This window comes from Macrotis lagotis, chromosome 3 (assembly GCF_037893015.1).
Source record: "Macrotis lagotis isolate mMagLag1 chromosome 3, bilby.v1.9.chrom.fasta, whole genome shotgun sequence".
Lineage (NCBI taxonomy): Eukaryota > Metazoa > Chordata > Mammalia > Peramelemorphia > Peramelidae > Macrotis > Macrotis lagotis.
The window spans coordinates 166946923-166974089 of NC_133660.1; the positions used below are offsets into that span (position 1 = coordinate 166946923).

Here is a 27167-nt window from a genome sequence, read left to right on the forward strand (position 1 = left end):
TCCACACTCTAAGTGAAACTTCTGCATCAGACTTTTGCATTGACTGTCCCTACTCCTAGCACACTGTTCTTTCATTCAGGCCTTTTATTTTCCCTGACTTCCTTCAAGGATCTGCTGGAATCCTACCTTCTCTCAGAGGCTCTTCCTGTTCCCTTTCTGCAGCTAGTGACTTCCTCTCTGAAATTATCTTCCATCTTTTCCGAATGTACTTTTTTATATAACTAGTTATTTTTTTTTTCCTATTTGACTATAAGCTTCCTGTGGGCAAGGAATATTTTTTGTGCTTTTTTGTACTCCCACAACTTACAAAAAGAGTCTGCGAATAGTTAGTCAGTGTTTATTGACTAACTATCAGAGAAGAGAAAGTTGAAACTATTTTGGAGGGAAGTTGAGACTTGAGGGACATTCTACACATAGAGAAATCTTATTTGGAAGAAACAATGTCTATAGAAAAGATTTGTTCGGTGGAGCTGCAGATAACTAAATCTAATAGGTAGAAAATTCAAAAAGTAGGTTTTAACCTTACTAAAAGGGAGAAATTTCCATCAACTAAAACTGCCCAACAAAAGAAGTTAATTTAAGATAGTAAACTCCATGTTACTAATACTATTCAAGCAGAAGCTGACTGATCATCTGTCAGAAATACTTCAGGATAGATTATTATTTAGTTAGCGGCATTTTTCACTTTCAAAGTGGAATAAATATTTTCCCAATTATCTTATTTTTATACATCATCACATAGTCAGGCAGTATGAAAGAGCAAACAATTCTCTAAATTTGGATTCAGAAAATCTATGATCTTCAATTCATTAAACTTTTTTGAACTTCTTTTCCCTCATCCATTAAATAGGAATAGTAATTTTTGTTTTGCCTATGTCAGAGGGCTGTTGGGAGGATCAAACAAGATTAAATACATAGAATTATCTGTAACTTATAATATGCCTTATAATTATAAAGATTTTTGGATGGAGATGAAAAGCTAGACTGAATCTTGGAAATGCAACAACATGGCAACCTGAAGAACTCCTCTATCTTGTTATTATTGAGCAATTCCAGAAGCAATCTTTCATTTCCACCTAGGAGAACCATTTGAGAATGGTCAATAGTATCTATAAAAGAATGGTCTTGGAATTTTGGCCAAAGCTTCATTAGAGATATGCTTGAAAAGCTTCATTGTGGCTACATTTATTCCAATCAATAGTAGAATGAAAATTTTTATGATAAGAGTAAATCCATAGTAAAGATTAAGTTAAGCATATCTTTGAAATAAATGAAATAATAAAACACCATCATTTACATTTCAGAAACTAAGAATATTAAATATTCAGATATAATGTAGTAATAGGTAGATTATAGAAAATGTCCATGAAAATGGAAATTTTTCTTAGTTACTGATGCTTTTTCTAAAATATATTTTTAAATTAACAAGTATTTATTTTCTCTCTATCCTCCCCCATTTAAAAAATAAAAGAATAGGAGTGGCTAAGTGGTGCAGTGGCTAGAGGCTGGCCCTGCAGTCAGGAGTACCTGGGTTCAAATGCGGCCTCAGACACTTAATAATTACCTAGCTGTGTGACCTTGGGCAAGCCACTTTACCTTATTGCCTTGCAAAAACATAAAAAATAAAAACATAAAAAATAAAATAAAAGAGAAAACTCTTGTAACATATATACATATTCAAACATTGGTCATGTCCAAAAATGTATGAGTTACTAATTACTTTGCATCCATCTGAAGAGCTATAAAATCACAAACCCATCACTAATAATTCTTCTCTCATTAGATTACTAAATGTTAAACATGAAGAGAAATGTGATCAGCACTCAGCACTTTTATGTGAACATCCCCAAAGTGAGTGCACAAGCCACTGAAAAGGAAATAAGAAGGATAGAAAATGGAGGTTGCAGGTAACTAAAAATTAATCATGTTTAATAATACTCTTTACCTTAAATTTGTTAAATTTAACCTTGGCACTTTATAATTGTTCCAAGTAGATGACGTTTTTCATACTTTATATAAGTCTATCTGTGTCAGCCCCTTTCTAGTCAATAGGCAAAGTTCCTCTTCCTTTGGATTATTTATGATTTAGACAGACAGTATTGACATAGATGTTTCTGAAAGGATACTGTCAAGGAACTGAAATGGATAGAGTAAATGTTTAAAGAGAGGATATCATCTGAAAGGTACGTGACTCAAAATAAAAAGGTGGCCTAAGCATGTGTGACAGCATAAGACCCAATGGACAGCCTTTAAGCTCTGTGGTCATTCAAGCAATATCAAACAATGTAGAAGACCTCCATATGGACTGATGGTGGTCTGATCCCCCTTGGAAAATTTAGGGGAGGACATAATTGATTTGGACAAGTCCTGATGGGTTGTATTCTCTATTCTTGAAGGGAAAGGGCCCCATTGATGAGAAGAAATATGTGAACTAATAGTGAATGACTAAGCAGTGAGTGGATAGAATGCACTCTGTTTTAAATACAGTTTAGGTCATGCTTCTTGACAGCATGAATCAATAGCCCAGATATCACATTTTTTGATGTGTTAACATTACTATTTTATTCAAAACACTGACATTCTGAAGATCTACTCTTAAAGTTTCTATTTTTCTATTTTTACTGGCATGTAACAGAAAAAACTCTTCAGCCACATACAATGTATCTATATATATATATATATATATATCACATGCATGCACACATATATATACAAACATGCCACATATACAATATATATCGTATATGTATACATCTCACTAAATATCAATGGAAATTGTTGGGTTATGTTAGTGTGTGGGAACTGGTGGGATAGGGGAAGGAGAATAAGAGAGAGTGGAAGCCCAAAAAGGGTTGCTACCCCATATATGTATTTCTTTAATGTGTTAAACTAATATATCTCTGTATGCTGTTGGAATGTAGTTCACTCTCTGATGATGATGATGATGATGACAGTGACTCTATGATGGAGCATGGAAATCACCAAAGTGGGGATGCCTTCAGAAATAACTCCCCTGTGAAGGAAGGAACATCCTCACAAAGGTGAGCAATGTTATTTACATGTATCTCTTAAAGGATGAGTTAGGATCTCACCACCTACAAAGCATAGACGGATCAGTTCTCACAATGGGCCACCATGCAGACTTTCCAAGGTAAACAGTTCTCCTTCTGTCCCCATTTTATCCAAGAACCTAAAACCTGCACCTTGAAGATTTCTTGTTTTTGACTTTTAGAGTCCTTAAAGTTGTGGCATCAGAGGGGAAATATTATTTTCCCTTAAATCCTAACTATTTTCAGAAACTAGAACCTGTTAGGGAAATGATAGCTGGAAGTCACAGTTATTTGTGTTGCAGTAAAGCATGATCAGAGATACTTTTGGAAGGAAGCAAGGAAATCAGGCTATATTAAGTACCTAGAATGTATCAGGCATGGTGCTAAGTGCTTTATAAATAAAAGCTCATTAGATCCTCAAAACAATTCTGGGAGGTAGGCACTATTGTTATCTCCATTTTCCAGCTAAGAAAACTGAGGCAGATAGAAGTTAAATGACTTGCACAGAATCTTATAACTGCCTGAAGTCATATTTGAATTCAGGTCTTCTTAATTCCAGCGTCCAGTGCTCTATCCACTGTGACACCTACCTGTCCATAGGACTCACAATGGAGGTTATATATGAATAAATGGAAAATATACAGAATTGAATGGTAGGAGGTAAACCTCTGGGTAAGTTACGTGTGGTAGAGTTGTCATTAAGGTTCTTTTCAATGAATACCCAGAATTTGATATAGTTTGAAAATACAAGTATTTGACTAAGAAGACCAGGATAGTGTGGTATAGTAAAGTCCCAGAGAGAATCAGGTTCAAAACTTTCATAATCTAGTGCCCTCTTACTTTTTCAGTTTCCTTGTACCTTACTCCTCCAAACATAATCTTCAATCCAGTGACACTGGTCTCCTGGTTATGCCAGGAACAAAGACACTCCATCCTTCATTCTGTGCATTCTCCCTAGCTGCATCCACTTCCTGAAATGCTCTCCCTCCTCTGTTCCAATTTCTAACCTCTCTGGCTTCCTTTAAATCCCAATTTAAATTCCACTTTCTACAGGAAGCCTCCTATCTGTTAATTAATATCTATTTTTCTTGTGTTAGCTTGCTTTATATATATTTATTTTCATGTTGTCTTCCTCATTAGACTGTTAGTTTCTTGAGGGCAGGGACTTTCTTTTGCCTTTTTGTGTTTACTTAGCACGGTGTCTAGCAAATAGTAGAGGCTTAATAAAATGCTTAATGATTGATTAATTGATAAACCTTCCTCTGACTGTTAGTTCTGTGACTATGGACTTGATCAGCTATCTAGTAGAAAATTCCTAATTTATAAATGAGAAAACTGAGACCTAGAGAGATTATGGTTTCTCCATAATCATATAGATAGTAAATGCCAAGTTGAGATATGAACCCAGGTCCACCCAGGACTTCTACGAAACTCAGTTCCTTCATCTATAAAATGGGGTTAATAAATACCTAGAATTCCTGTAGTGGAGATACACACATTACACACATAAAAAGGTTTTATAAGTATTGGTTATTTTTTTCTCTTCCTGGCTTTTCTCTTCCATTTTTTTCACTCCCTTTGTTTTCTCTTTTTTCTTTCTCTCATTCCTGTCTATTTGTTTCTTAAGCCTGACATTAAGACCCAGTGACAATAGTAGATTGCTTATCCTTGCTGGTGGCATTTGGGTCAACCTATATCGAATTATATATAATCCACCTATAAAGGTATTGAGCCCCATTGAGTTACTTTGTCAAGGTTTATTTAATTACTTCTTTTGTACAGAGCTCCCTTTTTCTTGTAAGCTCGTGTCTCATCTAAGGCTCAGGATTTTTAAAAAACTTTATGACATTGACAAATAGCAACAAATTTGAGCATTTCCATATACAAAAGGCAGACAAAATTATTTTATTTGAAATCATAACTACTGTATGCATTACTTTTTTCTTATTTACTTATTTTCCAATTACATACAAAGACAGTTTTCAGTATTCATCCTTTTGCAAGTTTTCGAATTCCATATTTTTTTCCATCACCTTCCCTTCCTGCCCCCTTCCACAGTAGTAGACAATCTTATATAGATTGTACATGTAAATGTGCATGTAAAATCATGTTTAACATTTTTCTATATTAGTAAAATTATATAGCTTCCTTTAAAATTTATGGATGTGTATACAAACATATTCACACACACATATACATATATTTAGTATTTAACATGGCAATATTCACTTTACTGAGTCCCCTTTTTATACTTCCTTCTGTGTTTTCCTCTTCATATTTTTGAAAGTTTCATTGGTGCTCCTTTCTTTTCTTTTTTAAAAACATCAACATCATCCTTACCTTCTCATTCTCTCCTAGTATGTACTCCATTGCACCCTATCCTACCCCACCCACCCACCAATGAAAACTATCCCTTGTAATAAATTCCCACTTCGGTGATGTCTGAAGCTATAAATCTCATTATATGTCAATCACCTTGATGCCAAAAGGTAGGAAACAAACATCTAGAATTATCATTAGTCATTGTATGAACCAAGATTCTTAAGTTTCCCAAAGTTGTTTTCCTTTGCAATATCTTTACTTTCCTAGTTCTGTTCACTTCACTCTGCAACAAAACATATGTCTTTCCAAGTATCTCAGAATCAGTCCCTTTTATTATTTCCTACTAAACAATAATGTTATTCTATTCATATCATATCTTATACGTTAGTCCATTGATTCCTATTAATGGTCACCCATTTTGTTTCCCATTCTTTGCTTTATTAATATTTTTATACATATTGATCTTTTATCTCTTTGGAGTATATTTATCTCTTTCAGTGGTACTACTGAAAAGGAATGCAGTTTAGTGACTTTTAGAAAGTAGCTCCATGTTGCTCTTTCCAAAATTTGTGGACCAATTCATATGTGTGGACCAATGTGTGAGCCAGTCCACTAGTACATGAGTGTGAGGAAAAGAATTTTTAATTGATTAAAGTGACAAGCAGAGTCTTAACTAGGAAGTGGTTATGCTCAGGAGTGACATCAGAAGTGATAGGAGTTGTACTTCTTTTTAGACTAATCTTGTTTACCTCACTGGTCCACCTTCTGAGAGTCACCTTCCTTCCTAACCCCTTAGTAAGAAAGCTGAGGGACTCTGAGTTACTGGTCTAACTTTAATGAGCTCTTTTCCCCACCAACCCTATGCTAAAAAATTTGCAGAGAGTTATGTAATGGATGAGAATTGGGGTCTCCAATAGAGATCAAGGGTTAGTGAAAAGTGAATGAATTCACGAAAGCCCTAGGATTTTAAACTACTCAGGATTTATTAAAGATTGCTGAAAAGAAGATTAAAAACTTTTTCTCCTTCTAAAGAAGCAACAGGCACTTTGAGTACAGAAGTAAATAATAAAAGGTTAGGTGAGGTTGCTTAGGAGACAGAGGCAGAGAGAAAAGGAGAGAGAGAGAGAGAGAGAGAGAGAGAGAGAGAGAGAGAGAGAGAGAGAGAGAGAGAGAGAGTGAGAGTCAGGGAGAGTTGACCTGGGCCAGAGAAGCCAGAGGAGAGTTTAGACTAGGTTTTTATAGTCTTGCCCATTATCTGCGTATTGTGGGCAAAGGGGAAATCCCTCCCCTGTTACGTGATGGAAACCAGGTAGAAGGTTGGAAGCTGGGGGATGGGAAGTACCAGAAGACTGGTACAAATTTTAAATTTAACAATGGAATAATAGGAGTCAATTTATATGTCAGGAGCATATAGCATTCTACACCTTAACAAAATTTAACATAAAAAATTTAGCATAAAAATTACAAAATTTGTTTCTAATTACAAATTTCCTATATTTATAATTATCTGCATCAGTTACTATTGTATATTCATTTTACTTTCCTGTTTCTAGGAGTCAGTACCTGCCTGGTGCCATTGCACTATTCAATGTTAACAACAGCAGCAATAAAGATCAGTAAGTATTTTGCTTTCCCCAGAAAAATAACGCCACAGAAAAGTAATTGAAGAAATGCATTGAGCAGTTAAAGATACATCTGAACAATTTATATATAGTGGACCCTCTAGGCAAGCATGATGTTTTGAATATAAAGGGCAACAGATTTATTTTCTATCTCCTTTGGTACATGATAGGATCTGATGAATAGTAAAAGTAAGTCAATTGTTTAGATACACCATGAAACAAACCAAATGTTTTTTACATTTTCTATAAAATTGTTCTGTGCTTGGAAGAACAAGCTTCCTAAAGGTGATTCAGACCAACATGTCTGGGTGTGACTGATTGATTGTCCTTAGAGTAATATAGTTTATGGGGAAGGGGGAACAAACTCAGACTGTTTTGTCTTCAGAGGTACCACCTAAACTGTAGGATTTCACCTGTGATTGTTTATGACTGGTGGCCATTTAAAAAAGATTCTTTTATTTATTTTGCCATATTTAACAAGGTTCTTTAAATTCTCCCTCCCAGGAGGGGAGGATTCTGTGCAAATGGAGACCTTTATGGATCTGTCTTTGTATATAATTGATTGTAGCAATTATCCTTGATTGAATTAAGAGTCTTCAGAATTCTGTGGCAGCTTGTGTTGGATCTCCTGAAGAGTTTGTTTGGGTCCTTTGAATAGCATGAAGACTAGAACTAGGAAGAGCTATAGTAAGTTAAAATTATCTTCTTTCTGTTCAAATCTTTTACATTTTCCTGATTCTCCCTTCTGACCCTCTTCATTCCCATCTCAGGCATGCAGAACCTTCATGTTGCCCCATGGCTGGAAAACTCCTTCCAGCCTGGGAATTGTCTTATGTTATGAAACTTTCCGTTCCATCTATTGCTCCTTTAATCCTATGGAGACTTCTAGCATCATAGGATCATAGATATGTAGCTGGAAGGGAATCTTAAAGGCCATGAAACCTACATTACCCCTTTGTTTTTAGATAATTAAACTGAGACTAAGAGGGTCATAAGCAGTATTTGAATTCAGGGCTTCCTGACTCTCCTGAGTCTCCACTGCACCACTTAGATACTGAAGGATGACTGTGGGGCTGGCAAACCCATGATAACTCTAATGGTGTTTCTTTTCCAAAGAAAAACTCTCTTTCTACCCTTCATATGCACCATGTCTAGGTGACATGAGATTGGTCATCCCTTTAGCCTTAGCTGGTCAGTGTGAATTTATCCAATTAAAATCTTGGGGTTCAGCCCTTACCAACCAGGAAAATTGACCTATTCCTTTCCTTCCTCATTTCAATGAACCCTAATCATAATAGTATGTCATACAGGAATTGTTAATGTAAGTTTTTATTTATATAGAAGGAAAATGAATAAAACTAAATTGATAAAAACAATCACTGCAAGACTGAGTTTGCACAACACAACCCAATGTGTTTAATCAATTAATCAGCAAGTATTCATTAATCAATTACTATGTTCTAGGAACTGGGAAAGTGATAGTACCCTTGCTAGTAATAAAGTTTTACATCATCAGCTTTGATCAGAAGCTAGCATATCTCTCCAGTGTTCTGAGCTAACCAAGAATACCCTGTTTTTACAATCTTCTCTAAGAGTGAAGGATTCTGGCCTCTGAATGTCTTGACAAGAATTGATCTCCTTCTCAATAATAGCCAACAACAACCTGAATTCAGATCCTTTTCTCCCCTCCTACCTGATCCATTAATCATTCTAATCTGACTACTGTCCTATCCTTTCCTTTATTACTACTTGTAGCTGTTCATACATTCCCCCAACACCATCATTTCCAATCTAGTCCCTCTAGTCTTCTTTTAGGTCCTCTGTTAAGAGTTTTATGGGTGGGGCACAGCTAGTTTGTACAGTGAATAGGGCACTGGCTGGGGAGTCAGGAGGATCCGAGTTCAGATTTGACCTTAGACCTTAATAATTACCTAGCTGTGTGACTTTGGGCAAATCACTTAATCCTATTGCTTTGAAAAACAAACAACAAAAAAGGAGTTTTATGGGTAGGGCTGCCTCAGTTCTCAGCTGGAGAATAAATAAAACCACATTATGTCTGGAGTACCATTTTATGGATATTAACACTTTATCTTAGAACTAATAAACAGATGGGAACCAAAAGGTTAGTTACTGCTTTAATATCTTGTCTCTCCCAGATAACATTTATATTTAATTTTTTAACTCAAAGGAATAATTTTGGATATTTTCAACAAGCTAGTATATAGCAATTTATCCTTAAGTAGAGCTTTCCCGGTGCTCCTAAAATCATATTGAGATTCCCAGGGAAGCCTACTCAAGTCAAGTGTCCTAAGGCTATGCCAGAGTATTCAGTATACATGCATGAGTTTTCCCAATGACTCTATTTTCCATTACTCACCTGAGAACATTACTTCAAATAAACGAGACTCTTCCCTTTGACTTCCTTGAGCCTACCTACCCTTGTATGTTCTGTTTTACCCTAGGTTCTTTATAGAGCTAGGGGTATAATCTGGAATATGTTTAAAAATTACAAAAATAGAATATTTTCCTCATCTTCTCTGTGGCTTCCCACCCAACCTTTGGGAGGCTTCCTGTTACTAAACTCATTGATATAACTTAGGTGATATATTTTGTAGTTGTCATGTGATTTACAGATACCCAGTGTTATAAATAAACAGCATTTAATATTGCCTACTGCTAAATAAACTGCTATCCATTTCTTCTGGTCTAGTCATAGTTCGATTTCCCCAATTCCTACTGGTTTCCATCTTTGACTCATTACTGCAGCTACACCATTCCAAAGTCTCTAGAAATGGGAATGGGTTTATGAGGAAGAAAGTTTAAATGATTTCTGGCTGAATGTGATAGATATATTATTTCTTTCCTAGAGAGGGGAAAGAGGAAAAGAAAAAGAAAAAAGAAAAGAAAGGGTAAGTTTCTTATTGATCAAAATATTTGATATGAAGTTTTCCAACACAGAGAACTTCTTGTTTTATAATGCTATTACATGTGACCCATTTACCAGCAAATCTAGTGATAAAAAGGAGAAGAAAAAGGATCCAGAGAAGAAAAAGAAGGAAAAAAAGAATGAGAAGGAAAAAAAAGAGGATCAGAATAAAGATAAGAAAGAAGAGTAAGTATACATTTTTAATATGGAGATCAATGATACTCAGTTCTTATGAGAATGTTATGGATGCCTATTAGAAATGGGAGGGTGGGATAATTTAAAGAACACTGGACTTGAAATTAGATGATTTGGATTTACTTATGACCTTGATCTAGTCATTCTTTTGATTTTCTGTCAGTTTCCTCAGGACTATTTTAGCATTGTCTTTATATCCCTGAAGTCTAACTAAATCCTTAACACTTAAACTCATAAAAACTGCTTGTTGGGTGACTGATAGATTAGACAGACTACTTTACAGGGTTGCTGGGAGAAACCTCTCTCTAAACAATTAAGGGCTATGTATGAACTATTCTTATCAGATACAACAAAAGTTGTAAAACAAGAACAACAAAAGAACCAGGATTTTAAAAGATTAGAAGAAAAATGTTTCTAGTTTTAGCACTCTAGTTCTTACGGACAAAATGTTATACCAGCTTCCATTTGTGTAACTTTAGTTTCTCATTCAAGTAACTGTGTCCATTATAATATTTATTTGCAATCCTTAAGGGCAGCTAGACAGCATAATAGATAGAGAGCACTGGCCTTGGAGTCAGGAGAGTGGGAATTAGAATCTAGCCTCATATACTTGCCACTTATTATTGGTATGACCTTAGGCAAGTCACTTAACCTTGACTGTCTGGCATCCAGGACCATCTCCAATAATCCTGATCCACTTCTGATAAAGAACCCTTCTTTAGGAAAAAGGTTAAATCAAATATAAATTGATGATAAACTCAGCTATACTGTTTTAAACATTTTTACTATTGTTTTTATCTTTGAAACAAGCAATCCCAATTTTTTAGAGGTTTTTCTCTATGCATTTCTGAGTGGATATAATGTAACAATACATCTTCTTACTGGAAGAAATCTTGGTCCTGAGGAGTATCAAGTTCACAGCATCCTACTATAATTCTTTTGAGATGCCATCATTATTCATTAATTTCAATAATATTTCTTGAGAGTTTACAAGGTTCTAAGATACTTTAAAGAAAGTATTTGAGGGGTGGCTAGGTGGTACAGTGGATAGAGCACTGACCCTGGAGTCAGGAGTACCTGAGTTCAAATTTGGCCTCAGATACTTAATAATTACCTAGTTGTGTGGCCTTGGGCAAGCCACTTAACCCAATTTGCCTTGCAAAAATCTTAAAAAAAGAATTTGAAATAAGCGCAGCTAGTTGTATATACTTTTCCTAATTTTACATAGTAGGAAAAATGATATAATGCAACCTCTAGAAGTACCCATTTTTTTTAGGTTTTTGCAAGGCAATGGGGTTAAGTGACTTGCCCAAGGTCACATAGCTAGGTAATTAGTAAGTGTCTGCGAATGGATTTGAACTCATGACCCCCTGACTCCAGGGCTGGTGCTCTATCCACTGTGCCATCTAGCTGCCCCAGTACCCATTTTTAAAGAGGCAGCTAGTATGGTACAGTGAATATAACAGTGGGCCTAGAGTTTACTTCTGTTTTATTCAGTTTCCTCAGCTATAAAATGGGAGAAAACTAGGATCTAACTTATAGGGTTGTTATAAGGATTAAATAATATATATATATATATATATATTTATTTATTAAAAGCACTAATTATATATATAAATGCACTATATAAAATAAAAGCACTATATAAATGCTTATTTCTTTCCCTCTCTTTCTAACTGTGCACCTGAAAGCTACAGTTCAAAACAAATCTCAAAATACTAAGGCTTAATTTATAAAAATGCCTCTTCTTTCTTTTTCTTTTTTCCTTCCACCCTTCCTTCCTTCCTTCTTTCCTTTCTAGCTTTCTTTTTCTGTAGACATGAAAAGGATTAGGATTAGGATTGAAAATGATGTTTTGGGGTTTTTTTTGTTTCATTCTTGAAGAAGATGATGACTTCAGGGAGGTGATGTCATGCATTACAAGGACTGGATTTGAGTGAGAGGGTGTTACTAGACTCATTTTCTCCTCCAGAGCACCTGGATCCAGTGACTAGAAATGAATAAGGATGACTGTGGAGATGGCCCTGGATGCCAGACAGTCAGGGTTAAGTGACTTGCCCAGGGTCATACTGATAGTAAGTGGCAAGTATATGAGGCTAGATTCTAATCCCCACTCTCCTGACTCCAAGGCCAGTGCTCTCTATCTATTGTGCTGTCTAGCTGCCTTTAAGGATTGCAAATACAAATTATAATGGACATACTTACTTGAATGAGTAACTAAAGTTACATAAATGGGAGCTGGTAAAACATTTCATTTGAGAAGAGAAGTCTTGTAAAATCCATGAGATCCAGACTGCTATACTAGAAATATTTTTCTTCTAATCTTTTAAAATCTTGGTTATTTTTGTTGCTCTTGCTATTTTACTCTCTAATTCTTCCTCCCTCCCCCATCAAACCACTAAGAGAAGACAGTCTTTACCACAAAACTGCAGCCATTTGGAGGTCTATTCTCTGTTCACTTTCATATGTTGTGAAGTTCCATTTTTCTCCTGATTATACTAATGAAAGGAAACAATGGATGTTGAGATGAATGTTTGTTAAAATGAATCAAATTAAATCTAAGAGCTATTCTCCTTTTACTTGGATGATAAATTTTTTTATTAATTGTAGAATTAATAGTAATGTGTGTGGCATTTCATTGGACCACAAAGTATGGAAGTAGTTTATTTTTTTTTGTGTGGCTTAAATGGATGATAGTTTTAGATCTTCAACCTTCATTAATCTGTTTATCTCTTTTTCTTTAGGTAAGTGTAGGATGTTGTTGTTGATGTTTAGCTCTGTTCAATTCATCATTATCTCCATGGACTATAGAATGCCAATACTTTCCTTGGGGTTTTCTAGGCAAAGATAACTGGACTAGTTTGCTATTTTCTTTTCCAGTGGATTAAGGCAGAGGTTAAGTGAATTGTCCAGGGTCACATAACTAGTAAGTGTCTAAGGCTAGAATTGAACTCAGGTCTTCTTGACTGGCCCAGCATTCTATCCACTGAGATACTCAGATGCCTAAGTGTAAAGTTCATGGTCCTCCATTTTTATGGAACAGGTTAATGACAAAAATACAGAAAAGAGTACTTTGTGTGGAAAAAAGGATTATATCATCTATAAAAGTGTGAAAAATGTTGCTGATATTATAGAGGACTATTTTTATGCCTAAAAGGAGTAAGAAAAGAATTTGATTTTAATAAAAAAATTATCCATAGTTTTCAGAAGGAGTTTGAGTAGTTTAGGGCAAAAAATAAAGTGTGGCATAAATATCAAGACTCAAATGAATTATGTAGAATGATGCAATTTACTTAAGAGGCTACAAAATGAGATATTGGATTATATTGAGAATTTATAACTTCACAAGATTATGTAGATGTACAGCTCATTTACACATAACTATTTTATAACTAAAGAAGAGAGAGAGATCATAAATAAATATTTGGAGACAGGTATGATTTTTAAAAGACTATTAGACTCAGTTGGGATGCTATTACCTTTTAAGTGAAAGTGAGTTAAAAGGCTCTTATTTAAGTCACTGAAGGGAGATGAACCTGAGAGAGGAACCTGATATAAGAATCTGAGGGACCTTGGGCAAGTCAATTAACTCCATTGCCTTAAAAAAAAAGAATCTGCTGGGGGGGGGGGGGTTGTAACTATTGCAAAGGGCTAAAAAAGTTGCCCTGTCAGATTTTGTGAACAGAATCCTTCAGCTAAGTGCTTTCTGATTGACGGGAATGAACTGATTTTGCTAGCCAAGACATCCAATGATATCTATTACCCTGCAGCACCATCTAGCCTTAGGTAAAAGTGAAACATCTCACAAAGTGCCCTTTGCTCTCTACTGCCATCTATCGTTTGAGAAGAAAAAGCATTGAAAAAGACAGGCTTTTTAGTTCTTTGTATCCTCTTAAATTAGATAATTTCATTTGCCTTATTGAAAAAATCATTTTGTGCTGTTACTATGAGTTCTATTCTGATTGGTCAAAAAAGCATCTGAGTCAGTGAATGACTGGCTGAGTTGGTTTGTTTAGATCAGAGATATATGCATTTGGATGAGCTTTGAAATTCTCTGATTTAAAGGGAAATTCTATTCATATTAAGAAGTAGCATTTTCTAAATGCTTTTTGTTTTTGTTTTGTTTTTATAAGGCAATGGGGTTAAATGACTTGCCTAAGGTCACACAGCTAGATAATTATTAACTACCTGAGGTTGGATTTGAACTCAGATCCTCCTGACTCCAGGGCTGGTGCACTATCCACCATAGCACCTAGCTGCCCCCTCTAAATGCTTGTTAAGAGTGATTATAAACTTAAAAAGAGTTAAGTTTGAATATGGAAGCAAAGACAGTTTACCTAGCTAAAAAAAAATGGTAGAACTAATAAGATGAGCAGAAAACAGAAACTTAGTTTCCTGTTGGGCAGGTATGTGAGTTAACTTGACAAAAATACCTGCTATCTTCATATTTCCCTGCTAGGTTCCTGTAAGTTAGTGCTCACTCACTCCTACAGATACCAAGTGTATCAGTGAGATTATGACTCAGCTTTACATGTGGATTGTGCTGTATGGTATTAGGGATATATTTGTTTTAATGTGTATCTATTGTCTTATATTTCTTTCATCTTACTGATAAGTAAAGTTTTTAAAGTTTAAAAATGTGTTTTAGTTATTGTTTAGTTGAGTAATTCATTATATTGCATGTTACGTTGAATCTGCTTTATGTAAAAGGAAGCACATTGTTACAGGCTCATACATGACAGAATATGTATTTCCTCAATGGGGTTACCACTAGAACCTGGGAAAGTTTGCTTTGTGGTGATGGGAAGGAACCTAGACATGACAGGGTGTAGTCAGGAATGAGCAAGTCAACTTAAGAGAGTAAGTAGGTATTGACATCCCTCAAGTGAGGGTGAAAAAATTTTTTGCATTTTGAATATCTACATTTAGAGCCACACCTGACCCCAAACCATGTCACTACCATTGTACAATTAACTTCCCTGTTGCAAAACTTCTCAACGGAACTACCTAAATCTTGATTAATTAATTAATTATGAACAATGGACATAATTGTTTTTAATTTGTAAAATATATTTATATATGTTTCTCACTAACATTCCTCTTATTTCTCATCGCCATTTAGTAAGAAGAAAGAAATTATGGTTATTGATCCAGCGGGAAACACATATTATAACTGGCTGTTTTGTATCACTTTGCCTGTGATGTACAACTGGACGATGATCATAGCAAGGTGCCTAGCTATTATGATAGATGTCATTCTATTCTATCTTCTCTTATACTCAGAGTTCTTCAGAAGATTCCTTCTTTCTTCTCAGATCAAAAGAAAGGCTGCGAATTTTCTATTCTGTATTTTTTGTCAAGTGTAGTCACTTCAGCATCTAGGGCTACTTTAACATGGAGGCAGTTTCTTTTTTAAAAAGAAAGAATCATTAAAGCATGTGATTAACATTAATTATTGATGCCAGTCCTTAAAAATATTGCTCTTTTCAGGGTACTAGAAGACAATGCTGGAAAGATTGACAAAATATAAATTATAAAAATAATAAAGTATCTAAGATAGTTTATCATAGAGTCAAAGAATAAGAGAATTGTAAGGTGCCTGACAACTCACCAGATTCAGTCTCATGCATATGTAGATTAATGTCTAAAGCCTCCAAGCAGAGTACTGTCTATTTTCTTGAAGCTTTTCAGGGAGGGAGATTCCTCAAGTTCCAATGAAAATCAATTTCAGGATCACATCAATCTAATGATCAAGATGCTTTCTCTTAGATTTAACTAAATTTATTTTTTACTTAATTTAAACTGATTTCTTCTTATTTGGTTTTTCCATTTGAGGCAGCATAATATGGTTCCTAATAGCTATTAAACCAGAAATTTATTTTAAGGAGTTCATTGAGTAGCCATAAGATACAATGAGAAAATCTAGGAATTAGCAGTCAAAGGACCATGGTTCTCTCCCAGTTCTGATATTTTCTACCCATGTGACCTTGGGCAAGTCATTTATCCACTCTGAGTCTCAATTTCTTTATCTGTAAAATAAAGGTGTTGGACTAGATGATATCTAAGGTCCCTTTAAATTCTAGACCATCTGATATGATCTCATCTATAAAGGGAGAGGATTAATGACCTCTAAGGTTCATTCCAATACTTCCATTCCAATTCTGTTTACGATAACAATAATAGTAGTAATAATCCTAGCAATTATTTAGAATTTAAAATTTAAAAAGTCATCACAGCAAATCTGGGAAGTAAGTGTTATTATTATTATTCTTCCTAGTTTATAGATGAGAAAACCGAGGCAAACAGGGATAAGTGACTTGCTCCAGGTTTGAAACCAGATTTGAACTCATATCTTCTTGTCTTCTGTCCAGTATTCTATCCCCTGCACAATCTCTTCATCTCATTAAAAATCTGCCTCAATTTAAATAGTCTATGATTCAAACCACTAGTTTAGACTAGCATTTCTTTCTTTCTTTTTTCCTTTTTTTTGCAAGGCAATGGGGTTAAGTGACTTGCCCAAGGTCACACAGCTAGGTAATTATTAAGTGTCTGAGGTCACATTTGAACTCAGGTCTTCCTGACTCCAGGGTCAATGCTCTATCCACCATGCCATCTAGCTGCCCCTAGACTAACATTTCTAATATAAGTACAAATTAGTAAAACTTTTACTCTGTTCCCATTATAGCCTCTTTTACTTACAAAAATTATTCTTTTACAGAGCATGTTTTGAGGAACTTCAGTCTAATTACTTAGAATATTGGATTGTTTTTGATTACATATCAGATGCAATCTATCTTCTTGACATGTTTGTACGAACGAGAACAGGTAAATATGTTGTGTTGTTTTTTAAACTGTATATTTTATGCTATAATGTGAAAATTCTCAGTTTAAATAAAATAAAATAGACTTCTAAACCAACACTAGAGGGAAGGAAAGCAGAGTCATAGGCATAGTCATATTAAAGTAGAACCACGGGCTTATTTCTTTCACTTAGATTCAGGAAGTTTGCTGCTGTGTAGAATATAGAAATGATTGTCCTCTGTATTTCCACCTAACATCCTAGCTTATGTTAGACCTGAGGGCAAAATTTCCTCCCCCCCCCCCTTTTTTTTTTCCAGAAGTGAGAATAGTTCTGGCTCATTTTGAAGGTGTCTTGTTCCATCTTGGTGGAAGGCATGGAGATGATTTCACTGTTTATAGTAGGGGAGGAAAAAAATACTCATTGCTTATAAAAAGCATATGAATATAACCAAGACTCATCATGTTTTACCTATTTTATCTTACCTTCTGTTATCTCTTTCTTTCCAGTTTTTCTGTTTCTATTGTTCTATTTCTTGCTTATCTTAGTAATTTCTTCTTGTCAAATACCTTTTGTATCTTTATATGCCTCTTGTATTTATTTTCTCTTTAAAAAAAGTGTCATTAAATGAAAATTAAAATAAAAATACCAGTTATAAGATAATTATATGACCACATATCCATTAATCTCTGGAATAATTTACACTAATAAAGGTGTATTTATTTTAAATTCAGTCTTGCCTTTGACCATGATATAGTAATATTCTACTATAGAAGGAAAAATAATGAATTGATTTGGCATTGTATTTTAGGTTATCTGGAACAAGGATTATTGGTGAAAGAAGAAACTAAACTCATTGAGAAATATAAATCACATTTGCAATTTAAACTTGATGTTCTCTCAATGGTTCCAACTGATTTGCTGCTTTTGAAATTGGGATGGAACTATCCAGAGGTAAGGTTAAACAGATTACTCAGGATATCACGTATGTTTGAATTCTTCCAACGGACAGAAACAAGGACAAACTATCCAAACATTTTTAGAATTTCTAACCTTGTCATGTATATTGTAATTATCATCCATTGGAATGCATGTGTATACTATTCTATCTCTAAAGTCATTGGATTTGGAAATGATGCCTGGGTCTATCCTGATGTTAATGATCCTGAATTTGGTCGTCTGGCTAGAAAGTATGTTTATAGTCTTTACTGGTCCACATTGACCTTAACCACCATTGGTGAAACTCCACCTCCTGTTTTGGACTCTGAGTATGTCTTTGTGGTGGTAGACTTCTTGATTGGAGTGCTAATTTTTGCTACTATCGTTGGTAATATTGGCTCCATGATTTCCAATATGAATGCAGCCAGAGCAGAATTTCAAGCAAGAATTGATGCTATAAAACAGTATATGCATTTTCGAAATGTAAGCAAAGATATGGAAAAGAGAGTTATCAAGTGGTTTGACTATCTATGGACCAACAAAAAAACAGTAGATGAAAGGGAAGTCTTGAAATATCTACCAGATAAATTAAGAGCAGAGATTGCAATCAATGTTCACCTAGACACATTAAAGAAGGTACGAATTTTTGCTGACTGTGAAGCTGGACTATTGGTGGAACTGGTCTTGAAGTTACAGCCTCAAGTCTACAGTCCTGGTGATTACATTTGCAAAAAAGGAGATATTGGACGGGAGATGTACATTATCAAAGAAGGGAAATTGGCTGTCGTAGCTGATGATGGGATCACACAGTTTGTGGTCCTGAGTGATGGTAGTTACTTTGGGGAGATTAGCATTCTTAACATTAAAGGTAGTAAAGCTGGGAACCGAAGAACAGCAAATATTAAAAGTATTGGCTACTCAGATCTCTTCTGTCTATCAAAAGATGATCTCATGGAAGCTCTAACTGAATACCCAGATGCTAAATGCATGCTTGAAGAGAAAGGCAAACAAATCTTGATGAAGGATGGACTATTGGATGTAAATATTGCAAATGCAGGAAGTGATCCTAAGGACCTAGAAGAGAAGGTCACAAGAATGGAGGGATCAGTAGATCTCTTACAAACAAGGTTTGCCAGGATTCTGGCTGAGTATGATTCAATGCAGCAGAAGTTAAAGCAAAGGCTAGCTAAAGTTGAGAAATTCTTGAAACCATTAACTGAAACTGAGTTCTCAGATATTGAAGGACTAGAAACAGAGAGAGAACCCACAGAGACTACACAGGGATGAAAGATGTAAGGTGACAGACTATTATCTGGACTTTGGGAGTTGCTTAAACAGTAAGAATTCAAGGCAAATGTGAAATATCCATTCAGCAGTACTACAAAGTTGTCTTTTCATACTGGGAAAGTATTTGTATATGAGACAATGGGAAAATGACAGATTCAATAAAGAAAATATGCTTTGATGAATCCTATGATATCCATCACTGAAATGGAAATAAAATTGTTCAGTATTCTGAATATAGAGTCACTGTGTCATGAGGTTTTCTTACTGTATACTATGTAAAGATATAAACTGATGAATTTATCAGCAAATATATCTTCTGATTACTTCTATGTAACATCTTCCACTTGGATATAGTAAAGTTTCTGTTATCTGGCATTATTGGGTAAAGGGTTATTAAGAAATACTTAAATATTCTGGCAATTGAGAGTTACCATCAAGGAATCAGAATATAATAAAATACACCTAATACTAAAACAATACTGAGCATGGATTAATCTTTCTTCATGATTCAAAAGGCACTTCAGGATCCTAGAGTGTCACAGGGTCATTATAATAAATATCAATTAACATTGTATTGGAGCATTATAGAAGTGCTGGTTAGTAGAGATTTCTGACTGATAGACTATCTAATGAATAACACTTTGTTTTTCAACTTCCTAACGTACTTAACATGTATTGATAACTGATAGTAACTGATAGTGATCTGTATTTGTATCTTGTTCCCTTACTAGACTGTAAGCTCCATGAGGGCAGTCTAAATTTTGTATCTGTGTGCTATGCACGTAAAAGGTACTTAATAAATATGTGTTGATTTGAATAAATCAGCTTTCTTGGTGTTTTTATCTTTAAGATTCATAAAAAGTTAAACTATCTAGAGTAAATTAGTCTATTTTGGTGTTCACCAATTCATTCTAAACTTCTCTTAGGAAAGATGCTAGAAACATTTGTCAGAAAAAAATTTTAGAGTCATTCTTTTTTTTTATAAAGATTTTATTTATTTTGAGTTTTACAAGTTTCCCCTAATCTTACTTCCCTCCCTCCACCCCCTACAGAGGGCAATTTGCCAGTCTTTACATTGTTTCCATGGTATACATTGATCTAAACTGAATGTTATGAGAGAGAAATCAGATCCTTAAGGAAGAAATATAAAGTACAAGAGATAGCAAGATCAGACAATAAGATATCAGGTTTTTTTCCCCTAAATTAAAGTTAATAGTCCTTGGTCTTTGTTCAAACTCCACAGGTGTTTTTCTGGATACAGATGGTATTCTCCATTGCAGACAACCTAAAATTGTACTGATGGAATGAGCAAGTCAATCAAAGTTGATCAGCGCCCCCATGTTGCTGTCAGGGTGTACAATGTTTTTTGGTTCTGCTCATCTCATTCAGCATCAGTTCATGCAAATCCCTCCAGGCTTCCTTGAATTTCCATCCCTCCTGGTTTCTAATAGAATAATAGTGTTCCATGACATACATATACCACAGTTTGCTAAGCCATTCCCCAATTGAAAGACATTTACTTGATTTCCAATTCTTTGCCACCTCAAACAGGGCTGCTATGAATATTTTTGTACAAGTGATGTTTTTAACCCCTTTTCCATCATCTCTTCAGGGTATAGACCCAGTAGTGGGTATGCACATTTTTGTTGCCTTTTGGGCATAGTTCCAAATTTCTCTCCAGAAAGGTTGGATGAGTTCACAGCTCCACCAACAATGTAATAGTGTCCCAGATTTCCCACAACCCTTCCAACAATGATCATTATCCTTTCTGGTCATATTGGCCAGTCTGAGAGGTGTGAAGTGGTACCTCAGAGAAGCTTTAATTTGCATTTCTGTAATAAGTAATGATTTAGAGAAATTTTTCATATGATTATGTATTGCTTTGATCTCCTCATCTGTAAATTGCCTTTGCATATCCTTTTAACTATTTGTCAATTGGGGAATGACTTGTTTTTTTAAAATTTGACTCAGTTCTCTATATATTTTAGAAATGAATCCTTTGTCAGAAACATTAGTTGTAAAGATTGTTTCCCAGTTTATTACATTTCTTCTGATCTTGGTTACAGTGATTTTATCTGTGCAAAAGTTTTGTAATTTAATGTAATCAAAATCATCTAGTTTGTTTTTAGTGATGCTCTCCATCTCTTCCTTTGCCATAAACTGCTTCCCTTTCCATAGATCTGACAGGTAAACTAGTCCTTGATCTTCTAATTTGCCTATAGTATTGTTTTTATGTCTAAATCCTGTATCCATTTGGATCTTATCTTGGTATAGGGTGTGAGGTGTTGGTCTAATCTAAGTTTCTTCCATACTAACTTCCAATTTTCCCAGCAGTTTTTATCAAAGAGAGAGTTTTTATCCCAATAGCTGGTGTCTGGGTTTATCAAACAGCAGGTTACTATAATTGTTTCCTGCAATTGCACCTAGTCTATTCCACTGGTCCACCACTCTGTTTCTTAGCCAATACCAGATAGTTTCGATGACTGATGCTTTATAATATAATTTTAGATTGAATAGGGCTAAGCCCCCTTCTTTTGTACTTTTTTCATTAAATCCCTGGAAATTCTTTACTTTTTATTTCTCCATATGAATTTACTTACAACTTTTTTTTTAACTCGTTAAAGTAATTTTTTGCAATTTTGATTGGTAGGGCTAGACAGGTAGTTTAGTTTTGGTAGAATTGTCATTTTTGGGATGGCTAGGTGGCTCAGTGGATAGAGCACCGGCCTGGGAGTCAGGAGTACCTGAGTTCAAATCTAGCCTCAGACACTTAATAATTACCTAGCTGTGTGGCCTTGGGCAAGTCCCTCAACCCCATTGCCTTTCTTTCTTTCTTTTTTTTTTTTTTAGGTTTTTGCATGGAAAATGGGGTTAAGTGGCTTGCCCAAGGCCACACAGCTAGGTAATTATTAAGTGTCTGAGACCATATTTGAACCCAGGTACTCCTGACTCCTAGGCCGGTGCTTTATCCACTATGCCACCTAGCCACCCCCCATTGCCTTTCAAAAAAAAAAAACTAAAAAAAAGAATTGTCATTTTTATTATATTAGCTCTACCTATCCATGAGCAGTTGATATTTGCCCAGTTATTTAAATCTGATTTAATTTGTGTGAGAAGTGTTTTATAATTATTTTCAAAAAGTTTCTGAGTCTGCCTTGGAAAATAGACTCCCAGGTATTTTATATTGTCTGAGGTTACTTTGAATGGGATTTCTCTTTCTAGCTCTTCCTGCTGTTTCTTGATAGTCATATATAGAAAAGTTGAGGATTTATGAGGGTTTATTTTATATCCTGCAACTTTGCTAAAATTGCTAATTGTTTCCAGTAGTTTTTTGAAAGATTTCTTGGGATTCTCTAGGCAGACCATCATGTCATCTGCAAAGAGCAAGAGTTTTGTCTCTTCCTTCCCAATTCTAATTCCTTCAATTTCTTTTTCTTCTTTAATTGCTGAAGCTAACATTTCTAATATGATATTGAATAGTAGTGATGATAATGGGCATCCTTGTTTCACCCCTGATCTTAATGGGAATGCCTCTAGCCTCTCCCCATTGAATATAATGCTTGTTGATGGTTTCATATAGTTACTGCTTATTATTCTAAAGAACAGTCCATTTATTCCTACACTCCCTAGTACTTTTAGTAGGAATGGGTGCTGTATTTTGTCAAAAGCTTTTTCAGCATCTATTGATATAATCATATAATTTCTTATAAGTTCGTTGTTGATATAATTAATTATACTAACAGTTTTCCTAATATTGAACCAACCCTGCATTCCTGGGATGAATCCTATTTGGTCAAAATGTCTTTAGAGTCATTCTTAGCAAAATTGTGAAATATCAGATAATATACCAGCATCTAGCCCTGGAAGACTTTAGAGTCTTTAGTAATTCAATGAAAGTTAGAACCCAGTCTATGACTATATTATTCAAAATTATCTAGAGGCATGTCCATCTTTTGAGAATATTAATATTGGGATATAATCAGGTAGAGCAGAGATGTTTATATGTGTGTATGCATGTGTGTGTGTGTATATGTATCACATTTGATATATATATATATATCACATTACTAGTATGAGACAATACATAGGATGCATATAATGAAAGATGTAACAATCTTTCAAATGAGTAGATGAATATCAAACACTTATTACCTTTTTAAATGACCTAATATACTATTAAGAGAGCAACATTTCTTACCTTTGGGAAGAAACAATTAAATAATTTTCTCTGGAAACTTGTCCTATACAGATACAACTTCACAAGCAAACCCCAAAGATTTTAAATTTTTGATATTTTCCAAAGAAAGTAATTCCAAAGCCTTTTATATACATTTGATCTCTCCAATCATTCTCTAAAGTTAGGTAGAATGAATATTTTTGTCTTCTTTTGCAGATGATGAAACTGAGGCTTAGAGAAGTTGTGATTTCTCCAAAATCATCTAGCTTAGTGAATGGTAGAACTTAATTTCAAACTGGACTAAATTTTGTGCTCTTTTCCTTACACTGCTTCCTTATGAGAGTGAAAAATACAAGGGGCAGCTAGGTAGTGCAGTGAACAGAACACAAGTCCTGGAGTCAGGAGAACCTGAATTCAAATCTGGCCTCAGACACTTAATAATTACCTAGCTGTGTGACCATGGGCAAGTCACTCAACCCCATTGCCTTTCAAAAACAAAACTTGAAAGAAAAAAGAAAAATACAGAAAAGAAACAATAGAGTGCTACTTTGTGGGTACACAGGCTATTCTAATAGCCATGACACAAATCATTCCCAAGTAAACTGCCACCTGGACAGTCTCAGGAACTGGCTTGCTGCCCTGAGAGATAAGGTGAGCCGGAGTCCTTGGGAGTCAGAGTCCTTGGGAGCTGGACATTCTGCCCCACTGACCAAGGGCACTAGACACAGCTGTGCCTTATCATCTCCTCCCTAACGTACCCGCCTGTCCTGTAATGCAAGACCCTGCACGTACACCCCACTTGTATTCCCCCAATTACCTCATTATTCTTTGTTCTACCCCAGAAGACCTAACAGTATATATGTAATAGCTAAGCAGTAATAAAATTGAGCTGGAGGCATAAGGCAGTAGTGGCTTGACTCCTTGTTCTCAGCTCCCCTCCTGGAGGGAGTTCGTCGCTGTGGGCCCCAAGGAAGCAAGCCACAACACTACTTCTTTTAGCTACCTTCCCTTTTGGTATTCTATTAACTCTCCTTCCCAAAAACTAGTTTCAGAAAAGAATATCATTAGCTTTTCCAGAGGTTTTGGACATAATTATTTGAAGATTTGAAGATGAAAACCATTGTGTATGCATCCTTAAAGTTCAATCTCACAATGAGTTCCTGATAAACTGATGATGATGTTTGTCCTTCATCTTTTATGAATTAGATTTGAGTGGGGGGGGGGGAGCTGTGCTAAGTCACCAGCCTCACTTACTCCCTTGAGCTACCTGGATCCAGTGGTCAGATATGGATCAGGATGACTGGAGATGGCCCTGGATGCAAGGCATAAACATTGAGACAAAAGAATAGCTTCATCCTTATAATTTATAGAAAACTTAGAAACACTTAAACCCCACCCCTACACACACATTTTTCTCCACTTCAAGAATATAGGACTTTCTGTAGATTCAGGATTCTTTGATCCTGCTTTTTCAAGGGACAGATTATAGACCCATAGATGTAGAGCTATAAAGAAGTTCAGAGGCCACAAAAATAGCCCCCTCATTTTTCAGTTGAGGAAAAAGAGGTCCAGAGAGGTTATACAAAGAAGTAAGTGTCACTTTTCCATTCTGGTATTCTGATTCTTGTGTCAAAAATCCTTTGTCATATTACAGTGTCATAATTGAGGGAACCAAAAGATAGCCTGTTATTTTTTCCAGTTGTGTCCTCCCAGTTGGTCAATAATGCTTCTGATTCATGGGGATCTCAGGAAATACCAGTGGCCTCTTGCTACTGCTTCTGCTCAATTGTTTCAGTTGTGTCTGTCTTTTCATGACCACATTTGAGGTTTTCTTGATAAGGATCCTGCCAATTTCTTCTTCAGTTCAGATTACAGATAAGAAAATTAAGGCAAACAGGGTTAAGTGACTTGCCCAAGGTCAAATAGCTAGTAAGTTTCTGAGGCTGAATTTGAATTCAAACATTCCTGACTCCACATCAAGCACTATCTATTATATCAATTAGCTACCCATTACCTACTACTCCAACTACTAATAGTAAATATATAATGTTCTTAAGTTTAAAACTATAGCATTTCATTAGATCCTTGCAATAACCATGTGAGGTTGATACCAAAGGTATTTCCATTTTAAAGATGAGGAAATTAAAGCTTAAAGAAGTGAAGTAATTTGCTTGTGTTTATATAGCACATCAGTGTCAGATGTGAAATTTGAATGCCAGCTTTTCCTGAGCCTAGTTCAGTGGTTTCTAATAGAAAGAAAAGGTTTAGAGAGGGTAGCAAATAATCAGAAATCATACCCTTGATGAGATCAAGTCTTCAGGCTCATATATATTTTGTAGGCTACCAAAAAAATTGGTGGATTCAGTTGTTGAGTTACTGTCAGCAATTTATCAAAGGTCATCTTGGAGACAACAGATATAGAGATAGTTGATTTCTGAAATAATTTGATGACAGGATACAAGTAGACATGAATTGGTAGACATCAACTGGAAAGTCTTTAGACTTCTTTTCATCTTCTATTTAGTTCTTTGGGAACTTAACATTTTATATTAATGACTTGGATAAAGACAGAAAGCTGTTCAAATCCTTAGCCCAAAAAAGTCTAGAAAGATTGATTAGCATGTTGGATGACAGTCATGATCTAAATAGATTCAATAAATTACAAGGTTAGACCAAATCTAATAAAATGAAGTTTAACAGGAATAAATAAAGGGCTGTGCTTCATAAGTATAAACAGGGAGAAATAGTAAGATAATATTTCATACAGAAATTTTGAAGTTTTAGAGAATCCTAAGCTCAAAATAAATCAATAATGTGCTACAGAACCCCCCAAAAAGTGAATGGGATTTTTTACTATTGTGCTCTGCTTTCGTTAGACAATTTCTAGAATATTATATTCAATTTCAGGCACTATGTTTTACTTGGGATATTGAGAAGTAGAATCGTATACAGAAGAGAGTGACTAGGAAGTTGTAAAGATTAGAGATGAGGATTGATTGAAAGAACTAAAGAAGTAATATAATTGCTTATCTTTAGGAATTTGAAATACTGTCATGTGGAAGATAGATTGGACTTTTCAGCTTTATATAAGGAAAAATTTCCTAACAATTAGAGCTGTACAAAAATATAATGGCCTGCTTCAAGAGTGATTGCTAAAATTTCCCCTCACCAGAGGAATTTAAGCAAAGGTTTACTAAGGATGATGAATAAAGGATTCCTGTTTAGATGAGAATTGAACATGTTCACTTCTGAGATCCCTTCAAACAGAAATTCTTTGATTCATTTTGAACCACTGGAAAAGCATGAAGGTAAATAATATCACTGAAAATTATAATGTGAATAAGGAAAGAGAATATGAAAGTTTCCCAAAGGGAAATAAAAATATTCCCGAAGGGGATAATGACAGATGTCACATGGAGGAATGTTAGAACTGAAAGAGGTCTTAAAAATCAGTAAGTTCAACTCTATTGTTTTACTAGTGGGAAACTGGAACAGAGAAATAAAGTGACTTGGCAAACTTACTAACAAGTGGTAAAGCTGGCACTTGAAAGGTCAAATGTAAAGTCAGAAAGCCCCTCAGTATTAGGAGAACAGCAACAAAGAGACCAATGAAGGAGTCGTATATATAAAGCCGTTTATTAATGGAAGGAATTGGGACTGAGTCAGAACAGACTCCAATAGTGGGTAGTTGGGAAAGCATGCCTTTTATATGGCGAGTACTATAGGAAAACAGGGTTGTTTGGGCTCTCCATGGAGGTTGGGAGTTATTTGGGATTTCCATGGATGTTAAGATTCATTTTTTTTTTTCTGGATACGATATTCAACTGGGCTCAACTAGGCAAGAGTGAAA

The 27167-nt window shown here is 35.1% G+C and overlaps 1 protein-coding gene across 1 annotated transcript; it reads left to right on the top strand.

Moving 5' to 3' along the window:
* Positions 1-1800: 1800 nt before the first annotated feature.
* On the top strand, positions 1801-19140 carry CNGA1 (cyclic nucleotide gated channel subunit alpha 1). Its single transcript, XM_074227465.1, has 8 exons — positions 1801-1907; positions 2922-3041; positions 6926-6988; positions 9862-9903; positions 9999-10106; positions 15238-15345; positions 16834-16940; positions 17726-19140. Exons 1-8 carry the CDS (start codon positions 1801-1803, stop codon positions 19138-19140), a joined length of 2070 nt encoding a protein of 689 aa, XP_074083566.1.
* Positions 19141-27167: the final 8027 nt, after the last annotated feature.

Excerpts from the sequence above, each read along its gene's own strand:
- CNGA1 (XM_074227465.1), top strand. The coding sequence starts at position 1,801 with ATGAAGAGAAATGTGATCAGCACTCAGCACTTTTATGTGAACATCCCC. Across the intron at positions 3,042-6,925 it reads GAAGGAACATCCTCACAAAG|GAGTCAGTACCTGCCTGGTG; the intron begins GTGAGCAATGTT and ends TCCTGTTTCTAG. Across the intron at positions 15,346-16,833 it reads TGGACGATGATCATAGCAAG|AGCATGTTTTGAGGAACTTC; the intron begins GTGCCTAGCTAT and ends ATTCTTTTACAG.